The sequence below is a fragment of the Chiloscyllium punctatum genome, chromosome 11 (assembly GCF_047496795.1).
Source record: "Chiloscyllium punctatum isolate Juve2018m chromosome 11, sChiPun1.3, whole genome shotgun sequence".
Classification (NCBI taxonomy): Eukaryota; Metazoa; Chordata; class Chondrichthyes; order Orectolobiformes; family Hemiscylliidae; genus Chiloscyllium; species Chiloscyllium punctatum.
In genome coordinates, this window is record NC_092749.1 from 26,833,231 (window position 1) to 26,851,029 (window position 17,799).

General features: G+C 39.6%; 2 protein-coding genes across 8 annotated transcripts in view; one reads left to right on the plus strand and one right to left on the minus strand.

Annotated features, from left to right (window-relative positions):
• Window positions 1-17,799, plus strand: part of ndufaf7 (NADH:ubiquinone oxidoreductase complex assembly factor 7) — a 51,562-nt gene that overhangs the window by 18,236 nt on the left and 15,527 nt on the right. The window contains exon 10 of one of the 3 annotated variants that reach the window (XM_072580542.1): window positions 11,377-11,522. The exons of the other annotated variants lie outside the window; for them this stretch is intronic. Coding sequence (XP_072436643.1) covers window positions 11,377-11,385 — 9 coding nt within the window. The 3' untranslated portion in view covers window positions 11,386-11,522. Of the gene's footprint in view, window positions 1-11,376; window positions 11,523-17,799 lie in introns of those variants that run through there. 3 annotated transcript variants of the gene reach the window in all.
• The window catches only part of prkd3 (protein kinase D3), a 421,243-nt gene continuing 417,659 nt past the window's right edge, over window positions 14,216-17,799 (minus strand). For all 5 annotated transcript variants that reach the window (XM_072580535.1, XM_072580534.1, XM_072580537.1 and 2 more), the window contains 2 exons: window positions 16,526-16,611; window positions 14,216-14,407 (listed from right to left, as the gene is read on the minus strand). In XM_072580535.1, the coding sequence (XP_072436636.1) occupies window positions 14,234-14,407; window positions 16,526-16,611 (260 nt within the window). In that variant the 3' untranslated portion in view covers window positions 14,216-14,233. The remainder of the gene's footprint in view (window positions 14,408-16,525; window positions 16,612-17,799) is intronic.

The window sequence follows — 17,799 nt, forward strand, 5'->3', positions numbered from 1 at the left end:
CAGCTATAGGAGGAGTCTTTTGTGGCTATACCCATTTCAAACAAGTATGCTATTTTGGAAAATGTCGGGGGTGATGGATTCTCAGGTGAACAGCGCTGAAAACGTGTTGCTGGAAAAGCACAGCAGGTCAGGCAGCATCCAAGGAGCAGGAGAATCGACGTTTCGGGCATAAGCCCTTCTTCAGGAATGCCCGAAACGTCGATTCTCCTGTTCCTTGGATGCTGCCTGACCTGCTGCACTTTTCCAGCAACACATTTTTAGCTCTGATCTCCAGCATCTGCAGTCCTGACTTTCTCCTTGGATTCTCAGGTGAACAGCCAAGTTTCTGGTATTGAGACTGGCTCTAATGCAATGGAGGGGTACATCTGGTTCCAAGAGATCAAATGTGTTAGGGACTGTCTAGTTCGAGGTACAGACACACGTTTCTGTGGCCAGCAGCAGGAAATCAGAATGGTGTGTTGCTTCCCTGGTGCCAGGGTCAAGGATGTCTCAGAGAGGGTGCAGAATATTCTCACGGGGGAGAGGGGCCAGCAAGAGGTCATTGTCCACATTGGAACCAACGACATAGGAAGGGAAAAGGTTATGAGTCTGAAGGGAGATTACAGAGAGTTAGGCAGGTATTTAAAAAGGTCCTTGAGAGTAGTAATATCTGGATTACTCCTGGTGCTATGAGCTAGCGAGGCAGGAATAGGAGGATACAGCAGATGAATGCATGGCTGAGGAGTTGGTGTATGGAAGAAGGATTCACATTTTTGGTTCATTGAAATCTCTTTTGGGGTAGAAGTGACCTGTACACGAAGGACGGATTACACCTAAATTGGAAGGGGACTAATATACTGGCAGGGAAATTTGCTGGGGCGGCTTGGAAGGATTTAAACTAGTAAGGTGGGGTAAGTGGCGGGGGGAAGATAGTGAGGAAAGAGGTCAATCTGAGACTGTTACAGTTGAGAACAGAAGGGAGTCAGATAGTCAGGGCAGCCAAGGACAAGGTAGGACTAACAAATTAAACTGCATTTATTTCAATGCAAGGGGCCTAATAGGGAAGGCAGATGAACTCAGGGCATGGTTAGGAACATGGGACTGGAATATTATAGCAATTACAGAAATGTGGCTCAGGGATGGGCAGACCTGGCAGCTTAATGTTCCAGGATACAAATGCTAAAGGAAGGATAGAAAGGGAGGCAAGAGTGGAGGGGGAAGTGGCATCTTTGATAAGAGATAGCATTACAGCTGTGCTGAGGGAGGATATTCCTGGAAGTACATCCAGGGAAGTTATTTGGATGGAACTGAGAAATAAGAAAGGGATGATCACCTTATTGGGATTGTATTATAGACCTTCTAACAGTCAGAGGGAAATTGAGAAACAAATTTGTAAGGAGATCTCAGCTATTTGTAAGATTAATAGGGTGATTATGGTAGGGGATTTTAACTTTCCAAACATAGACTGAGACTACCACAGTGTCAGGGGTTTACATGGACAGGAATTTGTTAAGTGTGTACAAGACAATTATCTGATTCAGTATGTGAATGTACCTACTCGAGAAGGTGCAAAACTTGACCTACTCTTGACAGGGCAGGTGACTGACGGGGTCAGTGGGGGAGCACTTTGGGGCCAGTGACCATAATTCTATTTGATTTAAAATAGTGATGGAAAAGGATAGACCAGATCTAAAAGTTGAAGTTCTAAATTAGAGAAAGGCCAATTTTGACGGTATTAGGCAAGAACTTTTGAAAGCTGATTGGGGACAGATGTTCGCAGGTAAAGGTATGGCTGGAAAATGGAAATCCTTCAGAAATGAGATAACGAGAATCCAGAAAAAGTATATTCCTGTCAGGGTGAAAGGAAGGCTGGTAGGTATAGGGAATGCTGGATGACTAAAGAAATTGAGGGTTTGGTTAAGAGAAAGAAGGAAGCATACAGACAGGATAGATCTAGTGAATCCTTAGAAGACTATGAAGGCAGTAGGAGTATACTTAAGAGAGAAATCAGGAGGGCAAAAAAGGGACATGAGATAACTTCAGCAAATAGAGTGGATTCTCCTTAAAAGGGTTTTTACAAATACGTTAAGGACAAAAGGGTAACTAGGGAGAAAATAGGGCCCCTCAAAGATCAGCAAGGCAGCCTTTGTGTGGAACCGCAGAAAATGGGTGAGATACTAAACGAGTATTCTGCATCAGTATTTACTGTGGAAAGGATATGGAAGGTATAGACTGTCGGGAAATAGATGGTGACACGTTGCAAAATGTCCAAATTACAGAGGAGGAAGTGCTGGATGTCTTGAAACGCAAGAAGGTGGATAAATCCCCAGGACCTGATTAGGGATACCCTAGAACTCTGTAGGAAGTTTGAGAAGTGATTGCTGGGCCTCTTGCTGAGATATTTGTATCATCGATAGTCACAGGTAAGGTGCCAGAAGACTGGAGGTTGGCTAATGTGGTGCCACTGTTTAAGAAGGGTGGTAAGGACAAGCCAGGGAACTATAGACCAGTGAGCCTGACCTCAGTGGTGGGCAAGTTGTTGGAAGGAATCCTGAGGGACAAGACGTACATGATTTTGGAAAGGCAAGGACTGATTAGGGTTAATGAACATAGCTTTGTGCGTGGGAAATCTGGTCTCACAAACTTGATTAAAGTAACAAAGAGGATTGATGAGGGCAGAGTGGTAGGTGTGATCTATATGGATTTCAGTTTGACAAGGTTCCCCATGGGAGATTGATTAGCAAGGTTAGATCTCATGGAATACAGGGAGAACTAGCCATTTGGATACAAAACTGGCTCAAAAGTACAAGACAGAGGGTGGTGGTGGAGAGTTGTTTTTCAGACTGAAGGCCTGTGACCAGTGGAGTGCCACAAGGATCGGTGCTGGGTCCTCTACTTTTTGTCATTTACATAAATGATTTGGATGCGAGCATAAGTGATATAGTTAGTAAGTTTGCAGATGATACCAAAATTGGGAGGTGTAGTGGACAGCAAAGGTTACCTCAGATTACAATAGGATCTTGACCAGTTGGGCCAATGGGCTGAGAAGTGGCAGATGGAGTTGAATTCAGATAAATGCGAGGTGGTGCATTTTGGGAAAGCAAATCTTAGCTGGACATATATACTTAACGGTAAGGTCCTAGGGAGTGTTGCTGAAGAGTCCTTGGAGTGAAAGTTCATAGCTCCTTTAAAGTGGAATCACAGGTAGATAGGATAGCGAAGGCGGCGTTTGGTTTGCTTTCATTTATTGGTCAGAGTACTGAGTACAGAAGTTGGGAGGTCGTGTTGCGGCTGTACAGGACATTGGTTAGGCCAGTGTTGGAATATTGCATGCAATTTCTTATCAGGAAGATGTTGTGAAACTTGAAAGGGTTCAGAAAGGATTTACAAGGATGTTGCCAGGGTTGGAGGATTTGAGATATAGGGAGAGGCTGAACAGGCTGGGGCTGTTTTCCCTGGAGCGTCAGAGGCCGAGGGGTGACCTTTTAGAGGTTTAAAAAATTATGAGGGGCATGGATAGGGTAAATAGACAAGGTCTTTTCCCTGGGGTTGGGGAGCCCAGAACTAGAGAGCATCGGTTTGGGGTGAGAGGGGAAAAATATAAAAGACATCTAAGGGGCAACCTTTTCACACAGAGGGTGGTACGTGCATGGAATGAGCTGCCAGAGGCAGTGATGGAAGCTGGTACAATTGCAACATATAAGAGGCATTTGGATGGGTATATGAATGGAAGGGGTTTGGAGGGATATGGGCCGGGAGCAGGCAGGTGGGATGAGTTTGGGTTGGGATATCTGGTCGGCATGGACGTGTTAGACCGAAGGGTCTGTTTCCATGCTGTACATCTCTATGACCTATGCACACTTCTTAATGGATTCTTTCCGTCTTTCTTCACAAAAGGATGATAATGATGCTATACATTGTGGATGAGGAAGTGTATGAAATTGGATGGGGTGAACATCAGGATAGGAAATATCAAGGGGTAAATTCCCTTGCCTAAATTTCAGCCTGTGAAGAGGAGCAAGGATTACAATAACAATTTTTAAAAAAATTTTGTCTAGTTACACATAGGTGAAAGGCCAGAGGTTGCTAATATTTTACCTTTGTTGAATGGCAGAGCAGGTTTGAAGGGCTGAATGGCCTACTTCAATTCCTATTGTCTATATTTATGTATTCTGCTAAACAGATAGGGTACATAAATGGTTATTTTTCGGATTGGCATAATGGGACATGTAGAATTCAACTAGGATTTGTGTCGGCTCTCAGCCTTTTACAATTTACATCGATGATTTAGATGAGGGAAGCAAAGACATGGCAGCTAAAGTTGCACATGAACAAAGATAAATAGGAATGTATGTGTTAAAGAGGACAGAGGGAGTATGGAGATGGATTATAGTTAGGTTGACTGATTGAACCAAAATCTGGCAAATGGAGTACATCAAACTGAAATGTGCTCTTGTGGCTAAGTGAAAGTGTCTCTGAGCTATAAGGTCAGACTTCAAGTGCCACTTGCTCAGGTGGTGTTTCATCTGCGATCAGACTTGTTCAGCATTCAGCTTCGATCATAACACTGAGATAAGTCTACAAAAGGGAAGCTCATGTCAGAAAACAAGAGTTCAATATTGCAAAAATATTGGTGTGCAGAACGTGCAGGGATGAAATTAGGAAGATATTAGGAAAGCAAAAAAAATGTACAGAAAAGCACTGGCAACTAGTATAAAAGAAACTCAAACAGTTGATTAAATATTATTTATAAAGATCTTGAACAAGGTGGATGCGGAAAAGATGTTTCCTCTTTAGGCAAGTCCAGAACTAGGAAGCACCTTTTTCAAATTAGGGATTCGTTTAGGACAGTTGCTTTTTTTTTCAGAGAGTTAATTGACTTTGGAACTGTCTGCCTCAAAAGGGAGTGGAGGTGGGAGCCAGTAAATTTTTTAAGGTAAACAATTCTTGTTTTGCGAGGTATCAAAGGCCTTTAAGGGTAGATAGGAATGTGGAATTTGAAACGAACAGATCAGCCATGATCTTATTGAATGAGCAGAACAGATTCAAGGGGCTGATTGGCCTATTACTACTCCCAGCTTTCACATTCAGAATGGATGAGACGGGAATAACAAGACAAAGGAATACATTGGATCATTGGATACTGAGAAGTGTTAAGAACCACGTTTGAGTGTATGTCCACAGATCCTGAAGGTAACAAGATAGGGTGTGATGAAGTAGATATACAAATTCAATAACCAAGGATCAGAGATTTAAACCAACTGGTGGAAAAAAGTAGAGGCATTGAGCAGAACATTTTTTTCACCAAGAAGGTAGTGGAGATCTGAAAGTCATTTCTTGAGAGATCAAAATTCTCATCACATTTAAAAAGTATTTGTTTACACATTTGAAGCACAGTTTAAAAAGCTACAGGACAAGAACTGGAAAACTGATTAAACAGAGTTAAAAATCACAACACCAGGCTATAGTCCAACAGGTTTAATTGGAAGCACACTAGCTTTCGAAGCGTCGCTCCTTCATCAGGTGGTAGTGATGCTCCGAAAGCTAGTACTTCCAATTAAACCTGTTGGACTATAACCTGGTGTTGTGTGATTTTTAACTTTGTACACCCCAGTCCAACACCGGCATCTCCAAATCATGATTAAACAGAATAAGTCCTTTTTAGCCAACACAAACACGAAAGGCAGTATAATCCTCTTTGTGCTACAAATTTCTATGATTCTACATTTTGTATTACATTTAGGTGCTATATGTCATTATGATGAAGTGTTGAACATTCTAATATGCAAAATAAAGATCAAACTAGATTTTAGAATATTGTTGCTTAATTAGAAGAAATCTTTTCGAATTTTCATATATTGAAATCATCAGGATCAGTAATGAGAGACGATAAAAGTTCTTGTGGCAACATTTTCATGTCCAAGCAAAAAGTATAGCCCAAACTACATTGATGTGTGAGACTTTCTGGTACCAATTAGACAACGTCACCCAAGGTACAATTCGATTTGTCTTGGAGAAACTATCCTCAAACCTATTTCCCATATTTTTGCATTTCTCAATCCCCAACTCAAGTTATATTTTTTTTTAGTTCCCAAAGAGAAAAAATGCATTTCTGAAAGGAAAATAGTTTGGGTCATTGGAGGGCAAACACAACCTTAGGGTCCTTTCTCAATGAATTTACATTCCCTTCCTGAATCTTTATCTGAAAGGCAAAATTAATCTTGTAGGATTGAAATTATTGATTGAATCAATTCATTCACCAGTGTCTACCTCCCCCTTCAAACTGTATCCAGACTCTAAACCATCTTGGTCCTGAAATTTGTTCTTCTTTTAGCACCTCCACTCCAAGCTCATTAAGTCAATTAATTCCAAAATTTTCTTGATCATTTCTCCTGATCATGTAGCTGTCCTTTCTGACACTTACGCTAATTGGCATCAGTAGTCTCATTTTCTCATGCATTTTCCCCTTGAAAATCATCATTCCTTTCCCACAAAATCTGATCTGTTCATCCAATTGCCATCTCTTTGTGCCCTTCTTCCTAATAACACCACACATTTGTCTTCCAACTATCAGCCCTAGCCAATGTTCTATTGTTTGTGATTGGGACTGCAATGCATTATCTCTGTTGTAGGATTCAATAAAATGCATTCATTTTTCTCCAGTTCCACATTCCCTCAAGAGCCTTCCCTTTTTTTAAAAACAGATGTTGCTCCCAAAGACATCAGCTATGGAGGTGTGGGGTCTGAGCTCCATATTGTACATTGATCATACCCAACGCCAACACCCTTCTTTCACTCAACTATTGCCACACTATCAGATTGTGCACAGCCACCCCCACCTGACAAAATCCTTCCTGTACCCAAAACCCACTTCCTTGCCTCAGTCAAATCTTTTTCGAATCAATCTTTTAACGTGAACTCACCTTTCACAATCTTTGTATCCTGGTTGAACTGGAGCTGACTTTAAACCCCACATCTTTTCCATCAAGGGCAGTTTCTTCCATATTCACCACTTTTCTTTGTTCTGTTCCGACCTTGACCTCTTCACTGATGTTCTCTCTCACTTCTCTGTCACATTCAAACTGGATTTATTAACCCATTCGCTTCAGTGGTCTACTTTTTCCAAAATCTTGTTTGTCTCATTGTCTCACAAGAAATCCTGTCTACCTGTCATCTCAGATCATGACTTACTCCATGGTTACCCCACTGGTCCTCACCTACCACCCCACCAACATCCAAGTACAGTGTATCATCCGCCGTCATTTCCGCCACCTCCAAACGGACCCCACCACCAGGGATATACTTCCCTTCCCTTCCCTCCCCTATCAGCGTTCCGAAAAGACCACTCCCTCCGTGACTCGCTCGTCAGGTCCACACCCCCCACCAACCCAACCTCCACTCCCGGCACCTTCCCCTGCAACTGCAAGAAATGCAAAACTTTCGCCCACACCCCCCCTCCCCCCTTACTTCCCTCCAAGGCCCCAAGGGATCCTTCCATATCCGCCACAAATTCACCTGCACCTCCACACACATCATCTATTGCATCCGCTGCACCCGATGTGGCCTCCTCTATATTGGGGAGACAGGCCGCCTACTTGCGGAACGTTTCAGAGAACACCTCTGGGACACCCGGACCAACCAACACAACCACCCCGTGGCTCAACACTTCAACTCCCCCTCCCACTCCACCAAGGACATGGAGGTTCTTGGACTCCTCCATCGCCAGACCATGGCAACACGACGGTTGGAGGAAGAGCGCCTCATCTTCCGCCTAGGAACCCTCCAACCACAAGGGGTGAACTCAGATTTCTCCAGTTTCCTCATTTCCCCTCCCCCCACCTTGTCTCAGTCAAATCCCTCGAACTCAGCACCGCCTTCCTAACCTGCAATCTTCTTCCTGACCTCTCCACTCCCACCCCCACTCCGGCCTATCACCCTCACCTTGACCTCCTTCCACCTATCGCATTTCCAACACCCCTCCCCCAAGTCCCTCCTCCCTACCTTTTATCTTAGCCTGCTGGACACACTTTCCTCATTCCTGAAGAAGGGCTTATGCCCGAAACGTCGATTCTCCTGTTCCTTGGAAGCTGCCTGACCTGCTGCGCTTTTCCAGCAACACATTTTCAGCTCTGATCTCCAGCATCTGCAGTCCTCACTTTCTCCTCGAAGATTACTCCATGGTCCTCCAATGTAATGAATTTATAGTTTGTTTATTCATCCACATCATTACAACCAAGACATAGCTTGTGCCTTATCATCTGATTCTGACTATTGGTTAATTTGTGCTTTTCCACTCCCTTTCCTTTTGTTCAAAGATTGGTAATTGTGAACCCTTTAGCCATCCCACAGTGAACCTTTTCACCACTCAATATGTCATTAAAAATGTGAGCTGTTTGAGTGCTGTAAACACCCACAAATTGCAATAACAAAATAGAATTAGCACAAGATGAAATTCCAATTAGTTTTATTAAACTGCAAGTACTAAAATATACAAAAACACTTTTCCATAAGACTCATGCCAAGCCAGTGGCAACACTGATGTAAAGATTCTCAGGAATAGTCTAGAACTATTTCCCTAACAGACACCATAAATTGGTCCTTTGTGCTGTTGTCTAAAGTCTATGGTTCCTTAATTTCCATCACACTTCACAACAATGAGTATGGACCACAGCAACTACACTGACCAGCTAAAGTGCAGTGTAAAGATGCTGGAGAGCCCTTATTAAACCACCTCCAGTATCTCATGACTGTTCAGCACAAAACTGAATATACAAAATCCAAATTTCTTTTTAATTGGACAGAAGCAAACACACAAAAAGGCAACAATTATTGTCGGGCAAGCCAATGCAAAAAATAATCATTGTACAACATATAATGATTTTAACATAAAAATGTCCCAGAATCTAAATGATCAGAATACATTGATTTCACTTTTGTTGTTAGCCTTTGGGCTGCAAACTGCAATTACATTTTTAGGACAAAATGTTAATAAAAATGGAAACTTGCAGCAGTTTTGTTATTATAGTCTATACCACTACCCAGACATAGGGCATGGCTAAATGACATTTATTTCTCAAATCATGCTGTGAGATTGATTTCTTTTATTGGTAATAGAATTTATTGACATCTTTCTTAGTGCAGATGCATTTTCAGTATCTTTGCCAAAGTACATATTTTGTGAACAATCTATCAAATGTTTGCCTATTCTATACGTATTAGTGAGCCAAGCACTGTTGCAATTTTCTATCTACATTGCAGATTTTAAAATTGAATTGTTATTAATTATCAGAGACCAAAGTCTTTTGAAGATAATACATTATGTATTACATCAATATTAAATGTCAGGACAATTAATTTAAACAAATTCCCTTTCAAAATGTGTTTCATTTTAATTCTAGATTGTTATAGTTTATAGCAAGTGGATTTTACCACTTAAAATGACAGTTACATTATTTTGTTCATTTCCTGTACCTCAACATTATTGAGCACACTGGTTTGGAACTTAAGAGACAACAGCATTAGCATGTCACTAAGACTGGAAACAGTTGCTTGTTCACATAATGGAGAATACACATCCTACAGACAGTTTATCTTACTAATCAGCATAAAGCTACCTACATGATTTCAATTGCAGAACATTCAGCACGTCTTGGGGAAAACAGCAACAATGAAGGAAGATCCCTATTAAATAGGTTAAAGACAAGGAATGCAAATATTTTTATATCGACCATGATTAGTAACCATATAGTTTTGCATTTTAAAAAAGAAAAAAACTAAATCAACTGAAATTTAAGGGGAAATTTGAATTTCACATTCTTTGCTCCACCAATGTGGTAACTTCGTATCTGTACCTTTTCTAGTGCCCAGTTTGGTTCTGGTTGATAATCAGGTGTGTGCAGCCAAACTTAATGCTAAACCAAAATGGTTCTCCAAGCAGAATCCACAACACCTCACTTGGCTGTACAAAATATATGTTGTGACATCTTTTCAGCTGTTCAATTTTTAAATATTTTATAATAATTTGATTACACAAGGTCACAATCCAAGTACTGGCATACTTGCACACCTCTAATCATAGTAGGTTCAGAAGAGAAGGTAAACTTTGTTCTTGACAATATCTTAAATCTTTTAAAATAGACTCTAAACTTAAATGCTTTTCTTTTGCCAAAATTGCACTTAAAATCAAATGGTTAGAACGAAGACAACAGATATCGCACTTTCAATATATAAAAACTAAATATGAAACCAGAGCAAAAGCCACTGCATAACGTTTATTTTTGGAAATGTTTGAGACTATAACCAGGTAACTTCACTCCTTATATTATCTTCCAGTACTGGAGTGTATGATCTATTTAGTCAAATAACACACTATTGTAACAAACACAGGACAAAGGATAGCATACTCAAATAAGAGTAGAACAATCTAAAACTAAAGCATAAAATAAGAACTACTCACACATCCCCCCCCCCCTCCACAAAAATATTACTTAAAACTCAATATACATTTGTTCAACTTTGCAGACAGCAAGCTCACAAAATGCAAACAAAAATAAACAAAAAAGGATTCTCAGGTAAAGTGTTGGTCTCATTACAGCTAGCGCTTCAAAATATCTTAAACTCGCCTTTCTTTCAGGTATTCCAATAGCAACAAATGCTATAGTAAGCCATATTCAAATTCAGTGGTCCCTATACATTTGTACCAACTCAAAGCATACAAAATGTTGAAAATGTTTCCTTGCATTGCATAAGGGCTAAAACATTTCTTATTTATCTAATCTCTCAGCAACATCATAAATGTGCTGGAAATTTTTAATGTCAGAACACGCCACAGAAGACCCTTAATCTGAATTCTACATGTTGTTTCCCTCAAATACAAACATTGAATGACAGAATGGAATATTATCTTTCAATTAAATTATTTTTAAAGTTGCAGCATGATAGAAAATTGATTTATTTTTGTTTTAGCTGCAAAACATCAGGTGCAATGCTGGTTGAACATATTTTTGAGTTAAAAAATACTGATATTATAGTAACATAATATAGACAGGTTTTCAAAATGAATTTAAAAGGTCCATACAGATCAGTTAAATCATATACTTTTATTTTGCGACATTGTGTCTTTTTATAAAAGGGCCAGCTTTTTTGATAGGTGGAAAAATAGTTTGCCAGCAACTTGCATTTCTATTCCATTTATCACATATAACAACATTTTACAGATGTGGAAGGTAGGTATCAATAAGAAATATAGAAACTTAGAGATAGGGAAGTGATTTAAGGCACAGTTGAAGAGGTTTTTAGTAGCTGCATAAAATCATGAAGAATTGCAATAGGTGAGATGAATTTAGCAAAGAATGACAGGTCTATATGTAAATGTAATATCCATCTCTGATGTTCCAGAACTTATGATTTAGAGTCAAAGAAGTTGAGGCTGCAGATTGAGATTGAAGGCTGGAGAAGATTTCTCAAATAGAATGGGATAAGTCAATGAAAGTGTTTTGAAAATAACAATATTAACATTGAAAGCAATTCACTGCATTCTCGGATTTACATGTATACAATAAGCTGGACCTTTTGGTGGAAAATGTGAATTGCAACAGTATTGCAGAGAAACTGGAATTTCCCCTGATGCTGCACTATTTGAGGTTCATACAAATATCAACATATATGAAGCAAGTACTTGCATGCTTCTACTTGGGCAACATGGACTCTTGTCTCTCCCAAACAAAAGAAAACTCAGCTTCAAGGCACCCTTCACAATGGACACTATGAAGCAATGAATACATCCAGTTGAAAATGTTTACAGGAAAAATTCTACTTTTCAAATCCATTCATTATTAGTCTTCAGTTGTGGAACAAAAGAGGCTGCAGTTCAACCTTATATGAATGGGAGGCTGCTGATACAGCCAGCTACCTCTGCAAGCCTGATTGACACTACCTGTGATCTCATGAACCTCATAGCTGCAGCACTGACATTAAGCAGCAAAACGTTTAGTTGTCAACAGGCATCTGTTGTCAGGGGAAAAATGAACTTTAACTGATTGCCAATCATTCTTTAGGCCTGCCTATATTGAAAAGCAACAGTCGATTGCTATTTGTAATAGGAATGCTTGTCAATGCAACATACTGCTCAATCTTTCATTTCTCACCTATAATTTCTAATCTTTAAAATATTACTGTTGTATGCTGTGATATTTATTTTTATCAAAGGTACACATCTGGTTAAAAAACAAACTGTTGAAATTTCACTACACAATTTACAAAAAATGCTGTCCAACTTCAGGAGGGAAATATAAAGTATTTTTGAATAAAAACACGTACGAGTGGAATATTTAATGTCAATTAGACATGTATGTACATCACAGTGCACACAGTAAGGACACAAGCACATGCTATTGAAGGAGAGATAGCTATCATGTTTTCTTTCAAATTGCATAGCCTGTCTTCAAATTATGCATTTCATCCTGTGAAATTTCTCAAGAGTTTGGGTTGAACTGATAGTTTAACATAAAAGGCTGTGCAACAGACTTCATCTATACAGGATTTTAAAAGTACACATTTTTTGAAAAACTCCTCTTAATAAAACTGCAATAAGAAGCAGGACTTTCTCTACCCACATCCACCACACCAGCCCTGCCATATCCCACCAGTTCAGAGACAAATTATTTTTATGTGAAGTTTGAAGTCAAAGGCCTCAACTATTCAAGAAATGCACTGTCTCAAGAATAAGGGAGCAAATAAGTAGAAGCTGGACTCATCATAATATGAATGCACATCCAGTTGCTATCAAGGCTTTTGCCTGCAATGGGAATGTGTACCTTCTTGGTATCATAAACAACAAGGCCATTCAACCATTATTTCTTTTCTTGTATGCCCATTAATACTGCTCTCTGGTTGGAATGATGTGGCAAAGATCTTCATTTGATTGTTCAGATGCAAGCACAGAGTACTACTTAGCCATTCCTGCAACCAATAATCTGATTGGTAGCAGCCGACAGAAGTGACTCATTCTTAATTTGTAGAATTTGGACCTGCAGCATCTTAAAACAGTTAATAAAATGAAAATGATGGGTTTCACACAGATGGGATTTGTCCTTCTGCTGTCATGAAGAGATGACAAGACAAAATCTACATTGTTAACAACAGTACCAGTCACCACTGGGAGTTACATAAATGAGTAGACTTCCTGGCACCTTCAAAGCAAAATGTCTCCACAGTGCCTTCAGGTGGCAAGATGCCAATAAAGTATGTGTTTCCAACTAAAACTCCAGAAACTGTGCGCCCTCCAGCTGCATCATTGCTCCACTGTAGAATTTATAGCTTAATCTAGTGTAATGGGTCCCAGATGTAAGTGGATTTTAGCACTCCAGTATTCCTCCTTTAGCACCATTTCTTCATTCTAAACCAATCAATATCACTTCATTGTAACACTGACTGTCATATTTTGAACCATAGTACAAATGGATCAGCAACTGAGTGACTACTGGAGATATTGCTCTGCCAATGTTATACTCAGCATTAGGAAAGAGATGCTATAGCTTTATATTATCTTATAAAACTTAGACGCAAGAAAGTTTTGGTAACTCAATGACATCAACTTTACAAAGTAATCAATGAAGCTGATAAGGTCATTTCGTAAGAGACCCTTCATGTGTAAATACTGTCTCAATCGTGTACACAAAATGGAACAAACTGATGATTTACTCAAAGTGCCAATCAACTTTAGTAAGAGGAAATCCTTACTTAAACTGAATTTGGTCCAAGCAATAGCCCTTGTCCTGCAATGGACAATTTTTCGCTGTAACTTTCTATCTTGTAAAAAATAAAACACTTATGAAAAAAAGATTATCTGATCTAGCTTTGCATTTAGTAAACAAGTACATTTATGGCTTGGTACAAAGTGACTAGTTACCAGAGGAGGTACTTGGGTGGATAGTATTAAACCAGCTAAATACTAGAAAAGGAATGTTTGGTTTAAAATCTAAAGCTCACGGCATTCAATTGTCCACATACACCAGTCACCAAGTCTGCACTTGTGTAATTGAAATATGCTTCAGGCTTACACAGTCTTCATTTATATCCTCCCTCTTTATTGTCACACGGACTGATGTAAAGAGCTGGGCAGTATCTAATCCACTTTGGCTGTGCTGTACGACAAGCAGCAACAAATCTTGGCTTCCTTTACCCCAGTGGCAGTACATTTCCACAACATAGCTGTGATGTTAATCAGTCATGGCAGTTTGTTCAGTTTGATACATTAAGGATCTTCTTCCATATCATCTAAATTCGGTGCCATGATGAAGTGCTTGGGGTACTGGAGATTATGTTCCAGGGAATATTCCTCCCATCGTGCATCATCACTTTCATGTGTGATGTAACGCTCTCCTTTCCTGGTCTCAAACTCTCGGAGATCTAGCCATGTCTGATAATCCTGTATAGCGCATAGACAAGAGAATATTTCAATCTTGATTCACAGCAAAGACAGAAATACAAAAGCAGAAAAAAAGGTGAATTCACAGGCTTAGGCACAACAATGTATTCTGGATGAAACAGATTATTAATGAAACATAACATGAATAAATTATTCTCTTTATTCAAGTGTGAGTAATAAGAACCATGTAAAATTCAATGATTTGAGATGGAATCATTTCCATATCCCCATAAACTTATAATAAGTGTCAGATACACCACCTGCCATAAACACTTAGAACATAGAACATCACAGAACAGTACAGGTCCTTCGTGCCGACCTGTGGAACCAATCTGAAGCCCATCTAACCCACACTATTCCATTCTCGTCCATATGCCTATCCAATGACCATTTAAATGCCTTTTTAAAGTTGGCGAGTCTACTACTGTGCAGGCAGTGCATTCCATGCCTCTACTACTCTCTGAGTAAAGAAACTACCTCTGACATCTGTTCAATATCTATCACCCCTCAATTTAAAGCTATGTCCCCTCATGCTAGCCATTGCCATCTGAGGAAAACGTCTCTCACCGTCCAACCTATCTAATCCTCAGATTATCTTATACGTCACAATTAAATTGCTTCTCATCCTCCTTCTCCCAAACGAAAACAGCCTCAAGTTTCATCCACAACTGAAGAAAGGCTCACAGGTTTATAATTTCCAAAGTTATAGCTACTCTCCTTCTTGAACAAGGGAATAACATTTGCTTTTCTCCAGTCATCTGGCACTATTCCTGTAGACAATGACGACAAAGATCTAAGCCAAGGCTTGGCAATCTCCTCCTTGGTTTTCCAGAGAATCCTCAGATAAATCCCATCGACCCAGGATATTTATCTATTTTTACACTTTCTAGAATTGCTAACACCTCCTCCTTATGCACCTTAATCCCATCAAGTCTAGTAGCCTGTATCTCAATACTCTTCTCGACCTCATTGTCTTTATCTAGTGTGATTACTGACAAAAAGTATTCATTTAGCACTTCCCCCATCTGACTCCATGCACACTTTCCACTACTATGCTTGATTAGCTCTAATCTTACACTAGTCATTCTTTTATTCCTGATATAGTTATCGAAAGCCTTATGGTTTTCCTTGATCCTATCCGCAAATTACTTCTCAAGTCCCCTCCTGCCTCTTTAGGTCTTTCTTGGCTAACTCGCAAGTGCCCTAATTGAGCCATCACATCTCATCCTAACATTAGCCTTCTTCTTCCTCTTGACAAGAGATTCAATTCCCTTAGTAAACCACAGCTCCTGCACTCGATAACTTGCTCCCTGCTTGACTGATATATACTTATCACCGAACTGCAATAGCTGCTCCTTGAATAAGCTCCGCATTTCAATTGTGCCCATCCCCTGCAGTTTCCTTCCCTATCCTATGCATCCTAAATCTTGCCCAATTGCATTGTAATTGCCTTTCCCCAAGCTATAACTCTTGCCCTGTAGTGTACACCTATCCCTTTCCATCACAAAAGTAAATATAATCGAATTGTGGTCACTCTCACCAGTGCTCACCTACCACCAAATGTAACACTTGGTTGGGTCCATTACACATTGGACAAAAACTGACCCATCTGAAGAACTTGAACTGGAGTATTCCCAGTTAACTTTCCAAATATTGACTGGGAATACTATAGTCGAAGTACTTCAGATGGGTCAGTTTTTGTCCAATGTGTGCAGGAGGGTTACTATATATGGAATATTTGGAGCAACATGTTTCGTGTATCAATCAAGATTTAAAGACTGCACTACATTAGGATTGGAATTAATGGCATTGTGTGAAAGCTGATCTGTTTAGTATCATTTTGAAATTGGTAATGAGTTTGGAAAAGAATGATAGACACCTGCATTTCAACCTTGGCATCAAAAACAAATAAGACATTGTTGCAGTAAAATTTCAAACTCTGGATGAATTGAAAAGGTTTGCTGACCCTTTATCATAGCAGAAGTACTTCTCTTTATACTATTTATATCACCAGAAAAGACCAGCAACCAGCTTGAGTTCAAAACTGGAATATAAATTACACACTTAATGTCTTACATAAAGAAGGGCTACTGTAAATCATGCAACATCTTAACTTGCCTGTAACCAAGGATGACTCAGAGATTTGTCCACACTGTAACGTTTCCTCATCTTTACTTGTAACAGATTGTTAATTAGATCAATGGCTACGAAAAGGGGCAAAATAGATTGAGTTAGTGATCTGTGATAACCTGAACAAATATGCAAAAGACAAAAATAACAGCACATCTTAATGTACATATGGATTCGATAAATCAGATTGGCAAAAGTAGCATAGATGATGAATTCATGGACTTTTTTCAGAGTATCTTACAGCAGCATTGTCAGACCACAGGCTATTCTCAGCCTCAAATCCAATTGAGTCCTAGACCTTCTGCAACCATCCTCTTTCGACAACACTGTAACATTGTCCTTAAACAATATCGCCATCCCTCCCACTTTCCAATCTCTTCTGAGAAGTTTGCACCCAATCCTGCCATTCGTTCAGCAAAGTTCAGTTACTGCCACATGGCAATCTTATTTACTGTCCACTAGGCATTCACATACATACACAGTCAACCAAATTTAGATTTAATTACATTCTCCCTTATTCCAACTTTACCTATTGATATGCTAGTCTCTGCATGAGTGCTATTTGTCTCTCCATGTAATTTTTGCAACCTAGTCTTCTCCTCTAATATTCCCCCACCTGTGTTGAGTTGGTTTAAAGCCCTCCCAACAGTACAAACAAACAAAGAAAATCCCACAAAGAACAATATGAATTCTGTTCAGGCATAACCCATCCACTTGTACAAGTACGATCTGCCCAGAGCCAGTCCTTGTGCCCAGGAATCTAAAGTTCTCTCTCATGAATCATCTTTACAGCCATGCATTCATCTATCTTACCCTCCTATTTCTGTGCTCACTTTCACATGGTACAGGAAGTATTCAGAGATTATTGCATTTGAGATCGTGATTGCTATTTTTTTTTAACCTAGCTCCTTAAATTCTGACCATTGTACCACATTCCTTTACCTACCAAGTCACTGTACAAACATAAGAATGCAATTGCTGTTGCATAGCTAAATCTGGTAGTCAATTTTCACAAAAATCTAAAGTCAGAAGGATGGGGTTCTTGCTGGAAACTGTGCAGCGGCAATAAGTCAGAAAGAGATAGTGGGAGATGAAGCCATAAAGGGCTTAGATACTGTTGACCAGAAGACAATTATGGCAGTGAGTATGGCAAACATGGGAGATGGTACTGGATTGAATTTGGAGAGATGGGTATTAGATGAGCTGACGTTTTCAGATAATAGAGGATGGGAGCTGGGCTGGCTGATGGATCTTTGAAATAA